Source organism: Schistocerca gregaria, chromosome 1 (assembly GCF_023897955.1).
Source record: "Schistocerca gregaria isolate iqSchGreg1 chromosome 1, iqSchGreg1.2, whole genome shotgun sequence".
NCBI lineage: Eukaryota > Metazoa > Arthropoda > Insecta > Orthoptera > Acrididae > Schistocerca > Schistocerca gregaria.
The window spans coordinates 685,210,110-685,230,848 of NC_064920.1; the positions used below are offsets into that span (position 1 = coordinate 685,210,110).

Genomic DNA, 20,739 nt, shown 5'->3' on the forward strand with positions numbered 1-20,739 from the left:
GTAGTAAATCGTCCGAGTGGGTAAAAGTGTTGTATAAAGATAGTTTTCCAACTGCAAAAAGAACAACACACTATGCTAAAACTGTCACATTTTCCGATAAAAACAAATATCATGTTTTGCAAACAAGAAACTGTATAACAACTCTTCAAATGATCGTGAACTTGTAAAAATCAGTGAACTGAAAATGAATAGTGTTTTTGCAAGAAATGTAAACAACAATCACAGATCATCACGGAAAAAGTGTAATGCACTATTATTAACAGACAGTCATGGCAAAAATCGATCCAGCATGCTCCATGAGAAAAATCGCGACATAGCAGTGACTAGTGTAGTGAAACCTGGAGCGGGATGTAAAAATGTTGTAGACACCAACTACCAGACGAAATTAATGCAGGAAAATGACTTTATCACCTGTATAATTGATTCAAATGATGTGGCAAAAAATGAAGCAGAGGTTTGCGTGAAAACGCTGCAGAATTTTCTACAAGCTAACAAATGCAGAAACACTGTAGTTGCCACACTGCCTCACAGGCACGACTAATTTATAGTTAATGTGTAAACAAAGAAATTTGGAAAACAAACATTAAAATAAGGAAACCGTGTTCTCAATACGCTACGTGCTATGTACTGGATATATGTAAGCTGCATCGAAATCTGTACAAGAAGCATCGAATGCAGTTGAACTATGAAGGGAAAAGGTTTATTTATGATTGTGTTAGTGAAATAATTAAGGAGTAGGACAATCTATCAGCTTCCTGTACATCCTCCCAACAATAGTGAGGGGACACAACCTGCTCGAGCAAGGTAACCACCATCAAGAAGTGAAGATTTTTGCTCGCCACAGATGACAACAGCACCTCAATAGCTCATCCCAGGAATCAGATATGCCAAGCAGAAACCCCAAGTTTACAACTGTCCCTCAAAATGTGCAGTCATTGCGAAACAAAATTTATGAGCTAGAGGTATTACTGTCACGTCAATTAAAAGAAGTATCTGTAATGTGTTTCAATGAACATTGGCTAACTGATGAGATGTTAGCAAATCACAAGTATACAGGGTTATGTTATGACATCTCATTTCTGTAGAAAAATATCTACACATGGAGGAACACGCATATTTGTGAAAGATAGTATCAGCTATTGCTGCCTAAAATCTCTCGAAAATTTAGGAAAAGAAGGTGATTTTGAAATCTCCGCTGTAGAACTAACCTCAATAAAAACGACCATCATTTGCCTGTACAGAAGTACAAACTCAAACATAAAAATATTCTTTAAGCAAATTGAAGGTAGTCTTAACAGTATCAGGGACCTAAACAAAACAGTTATAATATTGGAGACTTTAACACAAAGTTTAAAAAGATAGAGACGATCTTATGGCTATTTGTGCAACACACAACCTGCTCCCAATTATAAATTCCCCTACCAGAATTATGATAAGATACTGATAAACAATGATAGCCATGAATAAGCAGCTAGAGACTTCAACACAGGCTTCAGTGACCACTTGCACAGCTTCTTGGAATATCTTCAATGCAGAACTTAATTAAACAAACAGAAACAATAAAAATAGGAAGAACCTTCTGCCATCAAAACATTGAATACTTTAGGAATTAACTAAAGAAGGAAACATGGACTGAAATGTACAGATACGAAAACGCACATGAGAAGTTCACCATATTTATGGATATATTTACATATTATTTTAACATGTCATTTCCAGCTACAAATCAGAAAATCAAGTGCAGTAGGCTTAACAGAAAAAACTGCTGGTTGACAACAGGTATAAAAACGTCATGTGCTGAAACACGGAGACTACATGAGATCTCCAAATCTTCCATAGTATCCAATGAATTCCTTACATATTTAAAGAATTATAAAATGATACTTAAAAAAGTTATCAAAGACGCTAAAGTAATGGCAAATGACTGCTATATAAATAATTTCAATAACAAAATGAAAGCTGTGTGGAGAATGGGGAAAACAATGTTTCTCCTAAAAATTCCAGAATTAAATTGAATTGTAATGGCAAAGAAATTCATGATCCTACAGAAATAGTAGATGTGTTCAATAGTTATTTTAGCAATATAAGTGAGCAATTAATCACTGAAATCAAACCTTGCAATATAAATGGCCCAGTATCATTCGTAAACACCAACATAACTCCAACTTCACTGTTTCTCTTTCCAACAACCCAGAAAGAAGTCCTGTCAGTTATCAGAACTTTAAAAGTGAATCATTCCACTGGAATAGATGGCATTCCAGACAGCCTTATTAAAACATGTGGAGATGTCATTAGTGAACCATTAGCTCACCTTCATAATAGTTCCTTTCAAACCAGAATTTTCCTATCATGCCTGAAAACAGCTAAGCTCAAACCACTATTCCAAAAAGGTAAAAAGGATGAAGTGGCTAACTACAGGCCCACTGCTCTACTATCTGCATCCTCAAAAATCATAGAAAAATTTTTTCAAAGAAGAGTAGTAGATTTTCTGGAAGAGCACAAAATACTATCCACAGCACAATATGGGTTCAGGAAAGGCCAATCAACTGATACAGCAATTTTTGAACTATTAAGTGAAGTACTTCAGAGACTAGATAATGGGGAAAATGTTAATGGAATATGTCTACATCTCTCTAAGGCTTTTTATATCATAGATCACACAAAACTATTGCCTAAGCTTGACAATATGGGGTTAGAGGAACATCTAACAACTGGATAAAATCATACCTAAGTGGTTGAAGTGCAACATCAAATTTCATCAAACTCACTCAACACTATTCGAACTATGAAACCATTAAATATGGAGTGCCAAAAGGTTCAGTTCTGGAACCTCTTCCATTTCTGTTATATGTGAATGACCTAAACAACTTCTGTGGGAATGTCATCAAGTGTGCTAGTGAGTGGGAAAAAAATCAAAATGCTTCAGGAGTCTACAACAGAGACACTCAACAATACTGAAAGCTGGTTCAGTCACAACAAATTGCTAATAAATGCAAGTAAGACAGTGGCACTAAATTTCTTTAATGTGAAAAAAGGTGAGCAAACTGTTCAGATTCAGATATCTGACAAAGACCTTCGGAACGTAGACAACATTAAGTTCTTAGGAGTATGTCTCCAAGCTAATCTTAAATGGGGCACGCAAACTGAAAAAGTTTGTAAGAAATTAAGCACTACATGCTACTTAATGAGAATATTAGAGTGATGCTCCAACAAAGATTCTTTGAAAACTGTGTATTATGCCTATATATAGAAATATGGAATTGTATTCTGGGGTAGCTCCCCTCTCAGCCAAAAGCTCTTTAGACTACAATAAAGAATTAAAAGAATAATGGAAGGTGTAAAATGAAACAAAACCTGTAGACCACTCATTAAAAAGCTAGAAATCCTCCCACTTCCATGTATATATGTGTAAGAGATAACCGGGTTTGTGAAAAAATATTCAATGGAAAATCCCATTCTCTTCCAGAAAAATGAAAATATCCATTCCTTTAACACCAAGCAAACAGGAGATTTTCATCTAGAGCCCACCAACATAATCCTGAATAAAAAAGGAACCCCATATTCAAGTTATTTATAATAAACTCCCCCCACAAATTAAATCAATAAGTGACCTGGTAAATTTCAAGTCAACTGCTAAGGCATATTTGACTTATCACTGCTTCTATAGCCTCCGTGAGTTCTTTCTAAAAGTTCACTAATGTTATTTCTCTTTGCCTTAATGATGAATCATATAAATGTTACTAGAACTTTAATGATTTACTAAGTAAATGTTACTGTAATACAAATATTAATCTGCCAGTACAGCACATGCTCTTTCTGCTTTAAAATATCTACTCCTTATTTTTGTACAACATTTGCACTGTGATCATTTAATGTATAAAAAATAACATCAATGCAAATTTAATATTATATTTTGTTATACATTGACTTGTCCTACATCAGAATGTACTATTTGTATACTATATGATTACCAGGACTCTACTCTACTCTACTCTACTCTACTCGACATAATGAACACACAAATGCTTACCACACTAACAATCACAATAGATCAGCAATAGCCACCCACATAAAAGACACAGGCCACCCATTCCAAGATATTGCGAATGATCTTCATATATTACATAAAAAGGGTAAGGGACAGCAAATGGACTTACATGAAGAACTGGAAATTTTCATTTATGGCACAGCAAATGGAGATGTATTATTAAATGATAAGCTTGAAAGTAATAATGTCAACTTCTTCAAAAACCATTCCAACATTAAATTTTTGTTCCATTGACAGAAAAGTTTTCATTAAGTATTCATGTAACATTCTCCATATTGCCAATACATCTAGATAAAAGTTTTCATCTTCACTACAGGTATATATTACTGTCTCTGAAATTGGAAGTAGTTTAGCTTATATTTTATAACTCTCTTGAAAGTTGTAAACAGTCTTTGAAATTGTAAGTAGTTTATCTTAGATTTTAAAACTCCTTGGAAAGTTATAAACAGATGTTTGTGAAAATGCTAAGCTGTGTTTGACCTGTTACTGTGCTCAGTGTGCCAGAAAATGAAATCGCCAACAAAAATGCCAGTAAACATATTAATATATATTATCTAATCATACTATTCACATAATGTACACACTGTAACACATTTATCCTTCCACACAGGTTTATTTTTCAATTTTTAACCCCACTGGTACACACAGCTAACATACATTACCTACTAGCTGGTGTATAAGTAACTGTATATTGCACCTGATGATGGCAGCATGCTGCTGAAATGCATTGTGCTAATAAAATATTAGTAAAAAGTGATTGCAGCAGTATAAAATTATTCCACATAATATTATCATTTTTTTGTTTGCCTTGTAAATATTTATTGTGAATTCTTGTTTTTGTGACATGTTCTGCATCCTGGAGGATCTCCTCACTAATAGGTCTATTGGAATGAATATCAGCACAAAAGAAATTCAGATGTAGGGTTTACTGTTAACAAAAAGATTAAAAACAAAACTGGAGATACTAAATGAATCTCATACATGGAGCACGACTTGTTTTAAAAATTAACAAAATATATTTGATGTAATTTACTCAAATCTACACATCACAATGCTCTTATTCTGATGGGGAGGTAGAAGAATTTTAAAATATTAACAGAAAGTGTTAACATTCATCAAATCCCATTAAAAGATGATAATCGGGAATTGTAATGTAAAGGATAAAAAGATCATAACAACATTTAAATTGGAAATGTTGTGTACAATGTCAAAAATAACAGAGGTCATAGGTTAGTGAATTTCTCAAGAACAACAAATACATTCTTCCAAAATAAAATAAACTGGATATGGGCTTGTCAAGAATTAAATAAGACTAAAGATGAAATTGATTACATATTATCAAACAATATGAAAACTGTAGAAAATGTTGGTGGTCCTAGCTATTTTCCAATTGGGAGATATCACTGACTTTTGAGGTGCACAGTAAGAAAAGATAGTGCGCTAAAAATCAACAAACTCTTCAGGAAGGCAGAAATGTAGGTTATGAGACCCTATTTAACAATAGGGAGGTATAAATGATAAAATTAAATAGGCTCAGCATCATGGATAAAGAAGGTTATACCAACACATTGAAAGATGAAATTATTCAAAAAATTGATTTATGCAAACAGTAAAAAGTATGAAGCGAGCCAAACAAAAGAAAATGCGAGCCAAACAAAAGAAAATCTCAAACGAAGCATCCAAAACAAACTATAACACAAAAATGATGGAATATGGTGAATTAAACAAAACTATTCAGAAATGTCTTTGAGAAAACTTAAGATGATACACTGAAATACTGTAGAAAAAGTACAAGAATATGAATATGACAAAAAAGAATATTATACTTGAAACTTGAAGTAAAGCTGTGAGGACGGGGCGTGAGTCGTGCTTGGGTAGCTCAGTTGGTAGAGCACTTGCCTGCGAAAGGCAAAGATCGCGAGTTCAAGTCTCGGTCCGGCATACAGTTTTAATCTGCCAGGAAGTTTCATATCAGCGCACACTCTGCTGCAGAGTGAAAATCTCTTTCTGGAATATTATACTTGTCAGGAATCACATTTCATAAGTTAGATTGGAACATGACACAATAACTAACACAGAGACAGACTTGTACAAACATTACCTGATTACTTTAAATGTTTCTCTAGGTCAAGAGTTGAATCAAAAAGATGTATAGTTAGTAATCAAAATAGTGGCTTTCTCGAAGAAATGTCAGTGTTACAATAAAAATCATTAAATCTGGAGGTAAGGTAATACGAAAAGAACTGCAACAATACTGAAATTATTTTATTTCAAAAGGAAGGAAACAGAAAACCATGCATGAAGCACATTCATTATGTGGATGACAATGCATTGTTTGCATGTAGACCTGATAATAAATAATGATAATACCATAACAGTCTAAAACTAACATACTGAAAAGGAAATAGTAGAGATTAACAATGAAGTCTTAGAACCAATTGACAAGTTTATTATATCTACAATAGTGGCAAACATGGACAGCCAAAGAACTAAACAGAAGAGCAATAAAAATGGCCCCCTGTACTTTTCCTAAACAGAGTTTTCAAAACTAAATTTCTGATGTCTGGAAATAATAGTCTGCAGTCGGTGTGTAATGATGGCAAAGACATGGACTTGTGTGAAAATCATCCAAGAACTGCCAGTCACTCAGCAACAACTGCGAACTAAATACTGTGTGTGAGACTTTAAATATTCACAGAACTTTGAGATTTATTATGGATTTATTTGTCTGGTGCATTAATATTATGGAGAAAATATAGCAAATTTGAATGGGAGGTACTTTGTAAGAAAGGTGCTGAATGGCAGGTAAAGGGTAACATCATGTGTTCACAAAAAAAACCTTAAGTTATAACATTAAAGAGAATATATTTACAGAACCGTACAGCAGTATGATCTATAAACATAACTGCTAAAAAAAGAAGCTAAGCGTAAACATAACTTCAGGTATAAAAAGATACGGGGTGTGAACAGAGTTAGGAAGGATTGGTATGAGGTTGTGTCCGTATGTTCCCTAGAGGTATACCTCACAAACAAAATACAAATAAAAGAGTGAAGGGCAACAAACAAAAAATTAGACGATTAAACTATTTAAGAGACTACAGATGGATGAAATGAGCTAGTGAATATACTTGTGTGGTTATCAATGCAGTAAAATTATGAATACTTCTAAAGATGATGGGGTTATTTACTACTATAGAAATGGAGTGAAAAATAGCCTGAGACTGACAAATTTGACAGAATAGAATTCTGCAGCAAAATACTGCATTCACTCCAATACTGCATAAGTTGTCTAATAGTCGAGGAATGCCACCCATTATACCATTCCAACTATTCAGCACTCTTTATATGATTGTATCATGTTTTGGAACCTGTCAGCGACAAAGGGGTTGCAAGTACGAAGTAACTCAAAGCTGTGAAGCTATACATATTTAAAACTATGGACATCCAAAAACAGGACAACAATATGAAGAGCAGGAACAGATTACTGTGTATGCCAACAGAATGACATTGTTAATTACCACCCCTAGTTAATTACGTCGTACTCAGGTACTTAACACTGTGCTTTGCTCCAATGGTATGGCACTGAACAAATTTTGTAGTTCTCTGAAGATGATTTCTAAATAGAGCTAACTTCTCTTATTGTACAATGTATTATAATGAACAATATGAAGGTCAATAATATGCCTCTAACAAGGAAATGCTTCAGACACGTTAAAAATGTAGTAATGGCGCCTCACCATCAAGTCCATCCATGGTATCTTGAGAGGAGGGACCCTGCTCATGCTCACTTCCATCCGACTGACCTGCACCTCCTGCACTGGGGGGAGCCTGCAGTGACAGATCGTCATGATGGCTCAAAACGGTTGGCAGAACCTGGCAACAGAAATGGAAGTTGATTACTCTAAGCACTCGCTTCTGGACAAGGGAAGGTGCGCCAGCCCTACACTGAGTCCACTTCGCAGATTAACAGAGAGGACTGAGGTACTGGGCAGACTGGGTGTGGTATTTGGAGAAATGAATAAATACTAGGCTGGTTCCCTCATCATGCATCCAATACATGATGCACAAATACTTTGAAAAACGATGTCACATTTAACCATGCAATTGCACCTACACATAAACAGAGGGGGTACACAGATTCCTCCCCAAGGAGAGGTGGTAGTAGTTAAAAAATGCGTTTGGGAGTGGTGACCCTGGCATAATAATAGCCTAAATACAGGTATGGTTGATTCTCTGTGAAATTGTAAAGGTATCATACCAGTCCTAGCTCTGCACTGGCTGGATAAAGGGGCATGGGAAAGGAAAGAAGGAAGGATTTATACAGAGATCTTACACTGAAGTTTTATAGAAACTAAACAAAAATCGGGAGCCGCAAGTGAAGTTTGCAACTTAAAGAATTTTTGCACCCAAATTTTTCTAACAGTTAATTCATTAGTGTAAGAAAATAATTTTTAAAGCATGTCCACTGACAAGAATTTAAAAATACTTTATCAACCAGAACTCCACAGACAAACTTGCAGAGGTGTTCACGGATACCTTCCAAGTATTTAGGTATAAGTGACCCATGATCTCCGGTGGTTCGTTACAGAGAAATAACAATGTAATTACGATTTATTCGGTTTCTTGCCCCAGTTACATTTATGTGAAAATGCTGGCACAATATTGGAAAAGGGGTAATATGCAGTCACCAAAATGTACAAAACCAAAGCAGAGTAATGCAACAACCCTCAAACAGATACAAAAGAAGTGTGATCTTATTGCCACTGCTGCAGGAACAGCTCAGCATAGCATCATTATGCTGCTCTTCCATTGCATCTAGTGAACAATACACAAAGCACATACTGGCCAACTCTTCATCAATAAACATATCCATAGTACTACAGTGTACCACTGTTAATGCACAACTAACTGTGCTGGATAACAAAAGCCCATACAAAACCAAACAGTACTAAATACAAACTTCAGGACAATAAGTTAAAGAAGGCATTACTGTTGTCAACAGGATGTACTGTGAGCGAATGGAAGCAAGACATACTGTACATATCATTGACATTTACATTTTCAGTTTAATACATATATAATACCTGAACAACCTCTGAAAGTTAGCTGGAGGAGTTCTGATTTGCCCTGTATATAGCACTTTACAATTTGTTATAATGCACAGAAAGGAACTATAAAGAAGAAATCATGGAATATATTCTTGTAGACAATACCCGAGACAGATTTGACAAACATGTTTCCTCTGAAAGACTTTGTGAATGAGAAATGTGTACATTAAATGAGAACACACATAAAGGGAACTAAAATTACCACATATCTTTACAACAAATATCAATGAATAAATTTCAGCGAAATGCTTGCATAGCTTTTCAAATATAATTGAATTACCTAATTACATTATTGTTAATGAACAGGGAAGACACTCTCTAAAACAGTGCTTGCAAAACAGGAGGTAATTACCCAATGAAGGGAAAAATGAAATTTTCTGAGGGGTAAAAAACAGTAGGTTTCAGTTGTGTTTTGGTCATGAAACTAATTTTTAAAAGATCAATACTCTTATCACTATTTCATAAGACTGTAATACAGATTACATAGGTTACCAATAATTACACTTTTCAATTGTTTTTCCCATTAATGCGTGGCCAATGCGACGGATGTAACAGCTTGAGAAATGAATGGATGAACATCTTCCTCACTCAGTCTACCCACTACAAACGTAATTCCTAGCATGCATCTGTGACAGTAAAATTGCTATTATTATTATTATTATTATTATTATTATTATTATTATTAGTGGCAGTGGTCAGAGGCAAAGCACTGGCAGCCTGAAGTCTTCCATTTTTCTGCTAATTCATAAAGAAGACGACCAGCAATGAAATGATTCACAAATCACAAACATTAAGTACTGTTTACACCTTCTAATTTAGTCAATTTTAAATGGGGATGTAGGATGTGGGCAACGCAAGTATTGCTAGAAAGAGGAGTGGTGCAGAGAAAGCCTGTTTTGTAATAACTGTCTACATTTAGAACATTTGTAGCACTTCAAAATTGTCCAAGGCTGAAATCTAGGTAATGTAATATAGCTTATCATACAGTCAAATGACAGTTATATGAGTGTGGCTACAGTTGCCTTGGATTGCAGTTATGTGTGTGAGTTGAAGTTTGTGCATATTTGTGTGTGTGTGTGTGTGTGTGTGTGTGTGTGTGTGTGTGTGTGTGTGTTTTGATGAAGGCCTTACAGGCCGAAAGTTTTATTTGGAACAGTCTTTTTGTTGTGCCTATCTGCAACTCAGCATCTCCGCTATATGGCATTAACAACTTTCCTTTTTGTAATATGGTTATATCTTTCTGTATGTTTTATATGACCATGGCTCCACATGAAGAAAAAATCATCAATTGTCTCATTGACTCCTTATTTCTTGGTTTAATAAACCATCTACAAAAACTAAATAACATATATCATTAGTCATTTTAAAAATAAAAATGTTGTAAGAAAATTCTTTCTCGCTCTAATGTTTAGTTAGGCACTGGTGAAGAAGGTTACTGAATTTTATCTGCTGTGTGCCTACAGTATAGTAGGCAGAATACATAACTCAGTTTGTAAGTGATTGAGGGTATCCAGTTTGTGAAATTAATTACACCAATCTGCCAGCTCTGGCAGATCTGCCAGCAAGAACCTAGCTGGGCATCAAGTCGAACTAAGATTGGCTGATAGATAAGGGCATGTCCTGCTGCTGCTTCAATTCTACACCATAGTCCACCAATCATAGTGGCTAATGAGTGCTAGTGTGGAGTGTCAGATGTATACAATGGATTGGAGAAGACATTGGGCTGGCAATGGATACACATTAACCACCTCTGCATCAAGGTAGGTCAGGACAACACTAGCAAAATGTAGTCTTTTTTAAAGATAATGTTACACTGACCTCAAAGATATGGCACAGTCACCAGCCACAACACATATCTGGCATCCAAACATGTTGTGTACCCAACTGCACCCCAACCATCACACGAGGTGGTGGGTCTGCCTGGTGGTAATGAATGGTATGTCACATTGTCCGTGTGGATATAGCTTCCTGGAAACGAGGCAAATTCCGACTCAAGACACATGATGTGGGTGTAAAATCCTGTGCGTCTGGACAAATAATATGCCTAATCTCTCAGGCGGTGGTTAAGTGGGGGCTGTTGCGATGCTGTATGTCACTGACTATAGACCTCCTGACTTCATTAGTACTACGTGCATAGTCATGTTGGAGTCATGGTATCCTGAGCAACACAAGAAGCAATACTGACGAACAATAAAAATGTACTCTTGATAGGCCACCGTCATCAAATTCTGGCACGTGCTGGCTGACATTTACCTTCTTACAAGAGACATAACATTACCTTCTCAGTTGTAACTAACATTTAAATTTACTGAAGGTCCACAAAGATGGGATGCCATTCCGCCTCACTGTATCCACCACTGGCTCATCAACAAACAAGCTGGTGAAGTACTTGACCAATCTGTTCACTCCAGATGTGGCACACTGCAAACATTGTATTTTATCAGCTGAATTAAACATCTTGGGCTTAGTGAGGGTAACATTACGGTCAGTTTTGATGTAGTGGCACTGTTTACGACTGTGCCTATCAGAGACTCTTTAGAGCTACTATCCCAGTTCTTTGTAAGTGACATGGTCACGCTATTTGAACACACTCTCATTAACAGCCAGTATTATGATCAGAGGGATGGCTCCAGCTGTTGCAAAACTCTTCATGGACAATTTTGAGGGTATTGCCTTAGACATGGCACCATTAAACCCTAGTTGTTTGCTTCGATGCATTGAGAACACACTTGTCATTTGGCCCCATGGATGTGAGAAACTTGATGAGTTACTGGAATGCCTCAATGGCATTTACAGTAGCATTCAGTTCACCATGGAGGTAGAGGAAGACAATGCATTGCCCTTCCTCGACATCCTCGTCTGCCAAAAACGAAAGGGATGCCTCAGCCACAGAATCTACAGAAACCCCAGCCACACTGATATATACTAGGCACACCATAAGTCAACATCTTCTAACACAGAAGTGAACAGTGTTACAAACATTGGTGCATCATGCAAGAACGATAACCTAGCCTATGAGCTGAGTCACATATTCAGTGATCAGTGTCTTCAGGAACAATGGCTACGTTCATCAAATAAATGAAATGATTTCAAGCAGGAATCACAATAAGACCATTGCTGAGTAGCATGAAAAGAAACTTTTTTATGTAATTCTGTGGACCCATGTTGGGCAAAACAAGTTGGCTGCTGAAAAGACACTGTGTCAAATTGATCTTCAGCCCTCTGACAAAAATCCTTCAATTACTGAGACCAGTTCAAGATCCAGTTGATCACCTGGGATCTACAAGATATGTTGTGAATGTGGCATGTCATACATCAGACAAACAGTACACACTGTGGAACAACACAGGATGGAACCCCAAGAAATGTACTTTAGCTGAGCACCAAATAAAATTTGATGAAACATCTGTCATGGCTTGCACTATGGCTTCTGGGACTGTGTAATTAAAGAAGCCATTGAAATAACAATCACTGATAACACCCTAAATAGAGACAGTGGCCTGTAGCTTAGCATAGCTCAGGATCCAGCGATCGTGCAGTTGAAGTGGGCATATGAAAGGAAGGGTCAACGTATCCCCATATATGATGATGCTGCAGGCAATGGTGACATCACAGTTGGCAGCTAGCATGTGTAAGGTGGCATACCAGCAGCCCAGTGGCAGTCATGCCACTTGACAATGGCCAAGGTGTGCTTGGCCGAAAGAATGTGTAATTTTAATCACCAGATGCAGCTGGAATCCTGTGCCCTTTTTATTCAATGTTACCGCTGTGGGACTTTGTTTTCTTCAATATTCAAATGTGAGATCTGAATGACAATCTTGCTGATTAAACTTTGCCTGTACTCAGAATCTGGATGGCATTGCTTCTACCTACTCCATATGGTTGTGTTGAAATACCAACACTTGCACATTCAAAAATGAAGTACACCTCATAGCAATTTGACATTTGTTGCATGGAATTGCAATTTTAGTGCTCAGTAGCGTAATTTCATTCAAGCTGAAGCTTTTTTCCTGGACATCTCAAAACTCTAGCCAAGCTATGTAATTGTCATAGCTCTTCCTAACTGGTGTGACATGAAAAGAAGTCACCTGAAATGCCCACAAGTACAAAAATACTGCAGGAAAATATAATGTGCTGTAGTTCAGAACACTGCCATCTGACTCTGTATAAGCAGTTGTAAGCCATTTTGTAAATAATGCTGCCAGTTACTGGTTAATGTAATTTTGTCTAACTTGTAGACGCAGGCTTCCACGGCCGTTGTCACAGTCAATAAAATTCTTCTGGGTTTGAGGCCGCATTGTCATCTGTAAAATTCCGACATTTTGGCGACTGTTGGAAGGCGCATTCCGCAGGATGTATTGCTGACTGCTGAGTGAGTACTAATTTAGACACTTATATACTATGGAGGAGTGCTGGCATTGGTTGTGAGGGTGAGCAGGAAGGGTATTAGGAGTTCATTTTATTGGTCTTTGCATTGCATGTTGTCATTGGCGGAAATGGGCGCTTTCCATTGTGGTTTCCTTTACTGCTTGCCATTGGTGAAAATCGGTGAATAGGAGGCTGAGTGGTGATTACAGCGTGGCATTGTTTACTATCTGCCTAGTATCGACTAGGCCGCGTCAGAACTCTGTTTACCCTCCACTGCTGTGGCCTACCGCGCGCCTGTTGCTTTGCAAGAGCTGCACTTCCGCAAATCTGTCACAGCTGGCAGCCAAGACGCTGGAAGTCGGTACCTGTCTTCTCTATTCATATTGCCGGGTCGCTTGGCTATTTCTGTAGCCTCCCTAATCTTCCTCCTCAAACTAAACGGTTGTTTCGCTGGTACGCGGGCCTCTCAAAATTTGATCTTCATCCTGCACTCTTCCTGATGTACTGCCACTGCTGATTTCTTGTACTGTTTGAGGTGGATATATCTCTTGTGTTCAGTTAACCTTGTGCTTATTGGACGCCCAGTCTCACCTACATACATCAGTCCACATTCACACCTGATTTCATAAACTCTGGACCCAGACATAAAAATGATGATAAAATTGTAAGAAACTGGCCTGTGGCAAAAATAAGTTTATCCTGACTTTTAAAAACGTAGCAGTAACCAAGGATGCTATGGAACAGGTACCAGTGCAACATAAGAATTTGTGTCACAATACTTCCAAACACAAGCTTTTGCATTAAATGCATGTTCAATGCTGCTTACAATATTAGTAATAATGATAATATTATTGTGAATGTACATGAACTTTCAAAAATGATGAAGATGTCAATAAAATTAAAAGATTTCAACTATTTAGATGGTACTGAAGTTTGTAAGAGTAAATCCATCACTAAAAATCTAGGCAGTACAGCATTGGTAGTAATCTGTGACATTTGCTTATCAAGAAACAACAACAAGGCATCTGGTTAGTAAGAACTCAACATTATGGGCTACATATTTCTCTTTCATAAGCTATGACACACTGGAAAAGGGAGAAACACAGCTTAAGCTTCCTGTGTACTGATGGGTCTTACCCATCACGAAAATTAGAAAAATGTAACAATGTGTCATCTAACTCTTAACTGAGATAAATGACTCGGCAATGAAAAATGCACCAAAGTAAGTGTTGGATATAATGGATAGTGGCAGAAGAGAGATCATATCTCTGTAAACTAAGCTGCTGAAAGTCTTAGTCACATTTCTATAAACTGGAAAAGTTGGGGTCTTTGTATATTTATCAAAACACTGACCAGGTCGTGTGAATAGAACAGTGACATTCACTCCTTTGTAAAGAAATTTGAAGAAACCAATGACAATATGAATGAAAGTGTCATAAATACCTTCAGAAATTCTAAAGCCAGTAGCAATGTATAGTGCGTCGCTATAGTCAGAAATGAGAGACTGCAAATGCTCTACAGAATTAATATATACAAGATGTGTGAGAACAGTAATGACACTCAGTTTCAACCATCACATGATTTTTGAGAGTGACATCCTTGAAGTTGTGTTTTTGCTGAGTGTTACAAAAAAGGAACAGTGGAATTTAGAGCAATGTTAAAGGGAGCCGGAGGTGGTCAAATAAAAAAAAAAAAAAATAATTAATTGGAACATTCCTCTTTAATGTAAACTTTGAATTATTGTTCTACTCGCCCTAGAAGTGGAGTTATCACCATTTTCCCCCATGCCTGCAGACGAAACGGGCAGCCGCTGAAAGCATCTAACACCCTCTCGTGACTTCCTGGCGAACTGCTTGGGATTTTCTCGGCCTGTTACGCATACAGCACCTTATGTTATGCATACAGCGAGTGTGTAAGGGTTGGCTACATTGTTTTCTATGACAAATGAAGCGCTAAGTGCGCGGAACATTGTCTCTTTGCTGTTTACCGTTTCGAATTAGTTCAGTGTTGCACCTGTTGTTGGTAGTATTATACTTCTTGTGTAAAGCGTTGTTCTGGTTACGATGCCACGTTTTAGTAACCATGTATATAAGAAGAGGAAGAACATAGGGAAAAGAAAATTAACACTAATACCAAGTTGCAAAAAGCAGTGTGGGCATTGTTCCTTCATACTGCCTCTTCCAATGAATACCCTCAACACAGCCTGTGCCCAAAAGATTCCTGGTGCAAATATAAAAAAGGACTATGATCACAAACATGGTTTGCCAGCAGCTGTGATAAATGGAATAAAACCAATTTTTCATGACTTAGCACAGCCAGAATTGTTACACAAATGTCTACACGGAAAGACGCTGAATCCTAATGAGAGCGTAAACAATTTGATTTGGAAAGTGATTCCTAAAGGGGTATTTGTAAGCATAAAAACACTGCACTTTGGCATTTATGATGCAATAGCAACCTACAACCAAGGTAACAGTGTGAAGTGTGAACTTCTGAAGGCACTAGGATTTACAGCTGTGGTGAACACTGTACGAGCACTAAGAAATATTGACAGAGAAAGGATAAGAGGAGTAGAAAGAAGAGAAAGGCATATGAAGTATGATGGAACAACAGGCCAGAAAAGAAGACAGAAGAGGAAGCTTTTGGAGGATGAAGAAGAAGAAGACCCTGATAATCCATCCTATAGTGCAGGAACGTATTGAGAAACTTTGATAGCCATTTCCCATAAATTAGAATTTTTCGAATATAAGGAACATTTTCTCAAAATCCATTCAAGCTAGAAAGATGAAAATTTTTATACAGCGCTCCTAGTGGTCAAACTTACATTGTAACATGGCCATTTGGCAATATGTTCAGTAGTTTCATTTCAGTTTAATTATAAAGCAATTATTTGTAAAGAAAATTTGGGTCATTAATAATAAAAAAAATAATTGGAAGGAAACTAGAAAAGATACTCCAAAATCACTCTGTCATAACTGCAATACTAAACCACTCTATATGTAAAAAAAAATTCAAATTTTTCTATTTGATAGTTTATTCATACATGTTCCTCAAACTTAGTGATTTTAACATGGGCAGCATAGGCACCTCCAGCTCATGTGACCTCTTGAAAAGTTGAAACAGACCTATGGGTGACATTTCTTATCAAGAGCACAAGTTTCTCACTGGCACCCATCATTTTTGGAAGGCCGCGAACACGTTGAAAAAGAACCTCACTCTGGAAGACCTCCAAATTAAAAAACTTATGAAAGTATTGAATGAGTGCATGCTCTTGTGAGTTCAGACTGACACTTAACAATAAGGATGATGGGTACATATTAAACACATTCACTATTTATCAAAATGTTTACCCAATTTTTGCACATGTGAAAGGTTTGTGCCAAACTGAAACTGAAAAACCTCTTACCTCTCACAACTGAGAAGAAGCACAATTGAAGAAATGTGTGCACTGATGTTCTTGAGATATTGCCAATGACCAGGAATTGTTCAGTCATTTGATCGCAGGTGATGAATCCTGGATTTTTTAGTACAACCCTGAGACAAAGCAGCAAAGTGCAGAGTAGCACACTGAGACACTGTCAAAAAAGTCGCAAATGAGCAAATCAAAGATCAAAACACTGCCAATTTTGCCTTTTGGACACTAGGAGTACCATGCGTAAAGAATTTGTTCTTTCACAACAAATTGCCAACCAAGTGTTCTTGAATGGCTCAAGAAAAGCGTGAATCAAGTGAGACTGGACATTGTGTTCAAGTGGATACTGCGTCATGTCACAAGGCCACTTCCATCACAGATGTTTTTCACTTCAGAAGGCATTCCTGTTGTTCCACAACCCTCCTGTTCAACTGATCTGAGTCTCTGTGACTATTTTCTTCTTCCAAATTTGGAAAATGTCTTAAAAGGATGACTTTTGGGACTCTGGAGAACATTCCAAAGAATGTGACTGACATGTTAAAGGCTCTAGCAGTGAAGCCTTTCCCAAGATTGGGAACGATGATGCCACCAGTGTATGGCTGCTGAAGGGAACTACTTTGAAGGGGACAATATTGTTGTTTGAAAAGAAAAGGGCTGTGCTAGAAAGAAAACAACAAAGAAATAAACAGCCTCATTAATTTTCTCACACACCTCATAAGTATTGTCTTTGATAAATGACAGTAAATACTTAAGTTTTTATTTCCAACAAGGATAATCTCTGCTGGTCGCATGTGAGCTTTTGCCACACCCCTTTTACACAGTCTTTATGATAGTATCCAATGTCTGACCCATCAGTCAGCAACACTCATGGAACCAATAGCACTTCTGGGGGTGTCTAACACAGCTCTGGAGGAAATGTTGAGAACAGAAACTTTCATTGACCATAACCACACAACCTGTAAGAATCTAAGACATCTGGTAAGCTAAGACATCTGGTCATGAAAGCCATCTCTGACTGAAAGTTGTTTTATAATTTATCAATTAGAAAAAGATTGTAATAATTAAACAATCATACATAATTTTATGACCTTCTTAAGATAATTACAATTTTCCTACTCATGCTTTGGCTAATAACATACAATGACGGAACAAAATCACAACTTCCTCAACTTTCTAGATTAACAGTAATGCATTTTTAAAGTAAGGGATGAAACATGTCCTGGTCTCCTTAAAAGCCAGATGTGTATGCTTAAGAAGAAAATCAGTTTTCTAGCTGAAATTTTAGAACCAATGTTTTCCATCAAATACTATAAGCACTTAAGCACTTGCTTGTAATTGACATGACAAGTTTAAAGATTAGTAGAAGAGCAGATTAATGGACACAAACCATTCTTCACAGCACTGCGAAGTCCTAGCCAAAATATTCTGACTCTGTGTCATCCAAAATATTCTGACTGTGTCACGCCAAAATATTCCGTGTGTCACCAGCTTTAACTTACACCTTAGAAAGCCAAAGAATTGAGATGGGAAAGTATACCTGGAACCTATAAACAGGAAATATGGAATTATGAGGAGATTTCACAACTACAAGAGGCACCACAAACCTTTCCAGTATGTAAACAACCCATCTGAGAAGTCTGTGTTGGGAAGTCTCCGATATAGACTTCTCATATGGCAATATGCCATCCATATTTCACCTAAGATAAACTCATTAAATTACATTTTCCAGATTTCTGAATTACTGTTGTTGTTGTTGTTGTTGTTGTGGTCTGCAGTACTGAGACTGGTTTGATGCAGCTCTCCATGCTACTCTAACCTGTCCAAGCTGCTTCATCTCCCAATACTAATTGCAACCTACATATTTCTGAATCTGCTTAGCATATTCATCTCATGATCTCCCTCTATGATTTTTACCCTCCACGCTGCTCTCCAATGCTAAATTTGTGATCCCTTGATGCCTCGGAACATGTCCTACCAAAGGACCCCTTCTTCTTGTCAAGTTGTGCCACAAACTCCTCCTCTTCCTAATTCTATTCATTACCTTCTCATTAGTTATGTGGTCTACCCATCTAATTTTCAGCATTCTTCTGTAGCACCACATTTCAAAAGCTGCTATTCTCTTCTTGTCCAAATTATTTATCGTCCATGTTTCATTTCCATACATGGCTACACTCCATACAAATACTTTCAGAAACAACTTCCCGAAACTTAAATCTATACTCGATATCAACAAATATCTCTTCTTCAGAAATGCTTTCGTTGCCATTGCCAGTCTACATTTTATATCCTCTCTACTTCGACCATCATCAGTTATTTTGCTCCCCAAATAGCAAAACTCCTTTACTACTTTAAGTGTCTCATTTCCTAATCTAATTCCCTCAGTATCATCCAACTTAATTCGACTACATTCCATTCTCCTCATTTTGCTTTTGTTGATGTTCATCTTATATCCTCCTTTCAAGACACTGTCCATTCCGTTCAACTGCTCTTCCAAGTCCTTTGCTGTCTCTGACAGAATTATGATGTCATTGGCGAACCTCAACATTTTGATTTCTTCTCCATGGATTTTAATACCTACTCCCAAATTTTCTTTTGTTTCCTTCACTGCTTGCTCAATATACAGATTGAATAACATTGGGGAGAGACTACAGCCCTGTCTCACTCCCTTCCCAATCACTGCTTCCCTTTCATGTCCCTCGACTCTTATAACTGCCATCTGGTTTCTGTACAAATTGTAAATAGCCTTTCGCTCCCTGTATTTTACCCCTGCCACCTTTAGAATTTGAAACAGAGTATTCCAGTCAACATTTTCAAAAGCTTTCTCTAAATCTACAAATGCTAGAAATGTAGGTTTGCCTTTCCTTAATCTTTCTTCTAAGGTAAGTCTTAAAAAGGTAAGTACTGCGTCACATATTCCAACATTTCTATGGAATCCAAACTGATCTTCCCCAAGGTCAGCTTCTAACAGTTTTTCCATTCATCTGTAAAGAATTTGTGTTAGTATTTTGCAGCTGTGACTTATTAAACTGATAGTTCGGTAATTTTCACATCTGCTTTCTTTAGGATTGGAATTATTATTTTCTTCTTAAAGTCTGAGGGTATTTTGCCTGTCTCATACATCTTGCTCACCAGATGGTAGAGTTTTGTCAGGACTAGCTCCCCCAAGGCTGTAAGTAGTTCTAATGGAACGCTGACTACTCCCGGGGCTTTGTTTCAACTCAGGTCTTTCAGTGCTCTGTCAAACTCTTCATTCAGTATCATATCTCCCATTGCATCTTCATCTACATACTCTTCTATTTCCATTATATTGTCGTCAAGTACATCGCCCTTATATAGATCCTCTATATACTCCTTCCACCTTTCTGCTTTCCCTTCTTTGCTTAGAACTGGATTTCCATCTGAGCTCTTGATACTCATATAAGTGGCTCTATTTTCTCCAAAGGTTTCTTTAATTTTCCTGTAGGCAGTATCCATTTTACCCCTAGTGAGATAAGCCTCTACATCCTCACATTTGTCCTCTAGCCATCCCTGCTTAGCCATTTTGCACTTCCTGTCGATCTCATTTTTGAGACATCTGTATTCCTTTTTGCCTGCTCCATTTACTGCATTTTTATATTTTCTCCTTTCATCAAATAAATTCAATATTTCTTCTGTTACCCAATGATTTCTACTAGCCTTCGTCTTTTTACCTACTTGACCCTCTGCTGCTTCACTACTTCATCCCTCAGAGCTACCCATTCTTCTTCTTCTTTATTTCTTTCCCTCATTCCTGTCAATTGTTCTCTTATGCTCTCCCTGAAACT

General features: G+C 37.1%; 1 protein-coding gene across 6 annotated transcripts in view; it reads right to left on the reverse strand.

Annotated features, from left to right (window-relative positions):
* Window positions 1-20,739, reverse strand: part of LOC126364371 (protein tramtrack, beta isoform-like) — a 434,570-nt gene that overhangs the window by 322,205 nt on the left and 91,626 nt on the right. For all 6 annotated transcript variants that reach the window (XM_050008048.1, XM_050008052.1, XM_050008054.1 and 3 more), the window contains exon 4: window positions 7,786-7,921. In XM_050008048.1, the coding sequence (XP_049864005.1) occupies window positions 7,786-7,921 (136 nt within the window). The remainder of the gene's footprint in view (window positions 1-7,785; window positions 7,922-20,739) is intronic.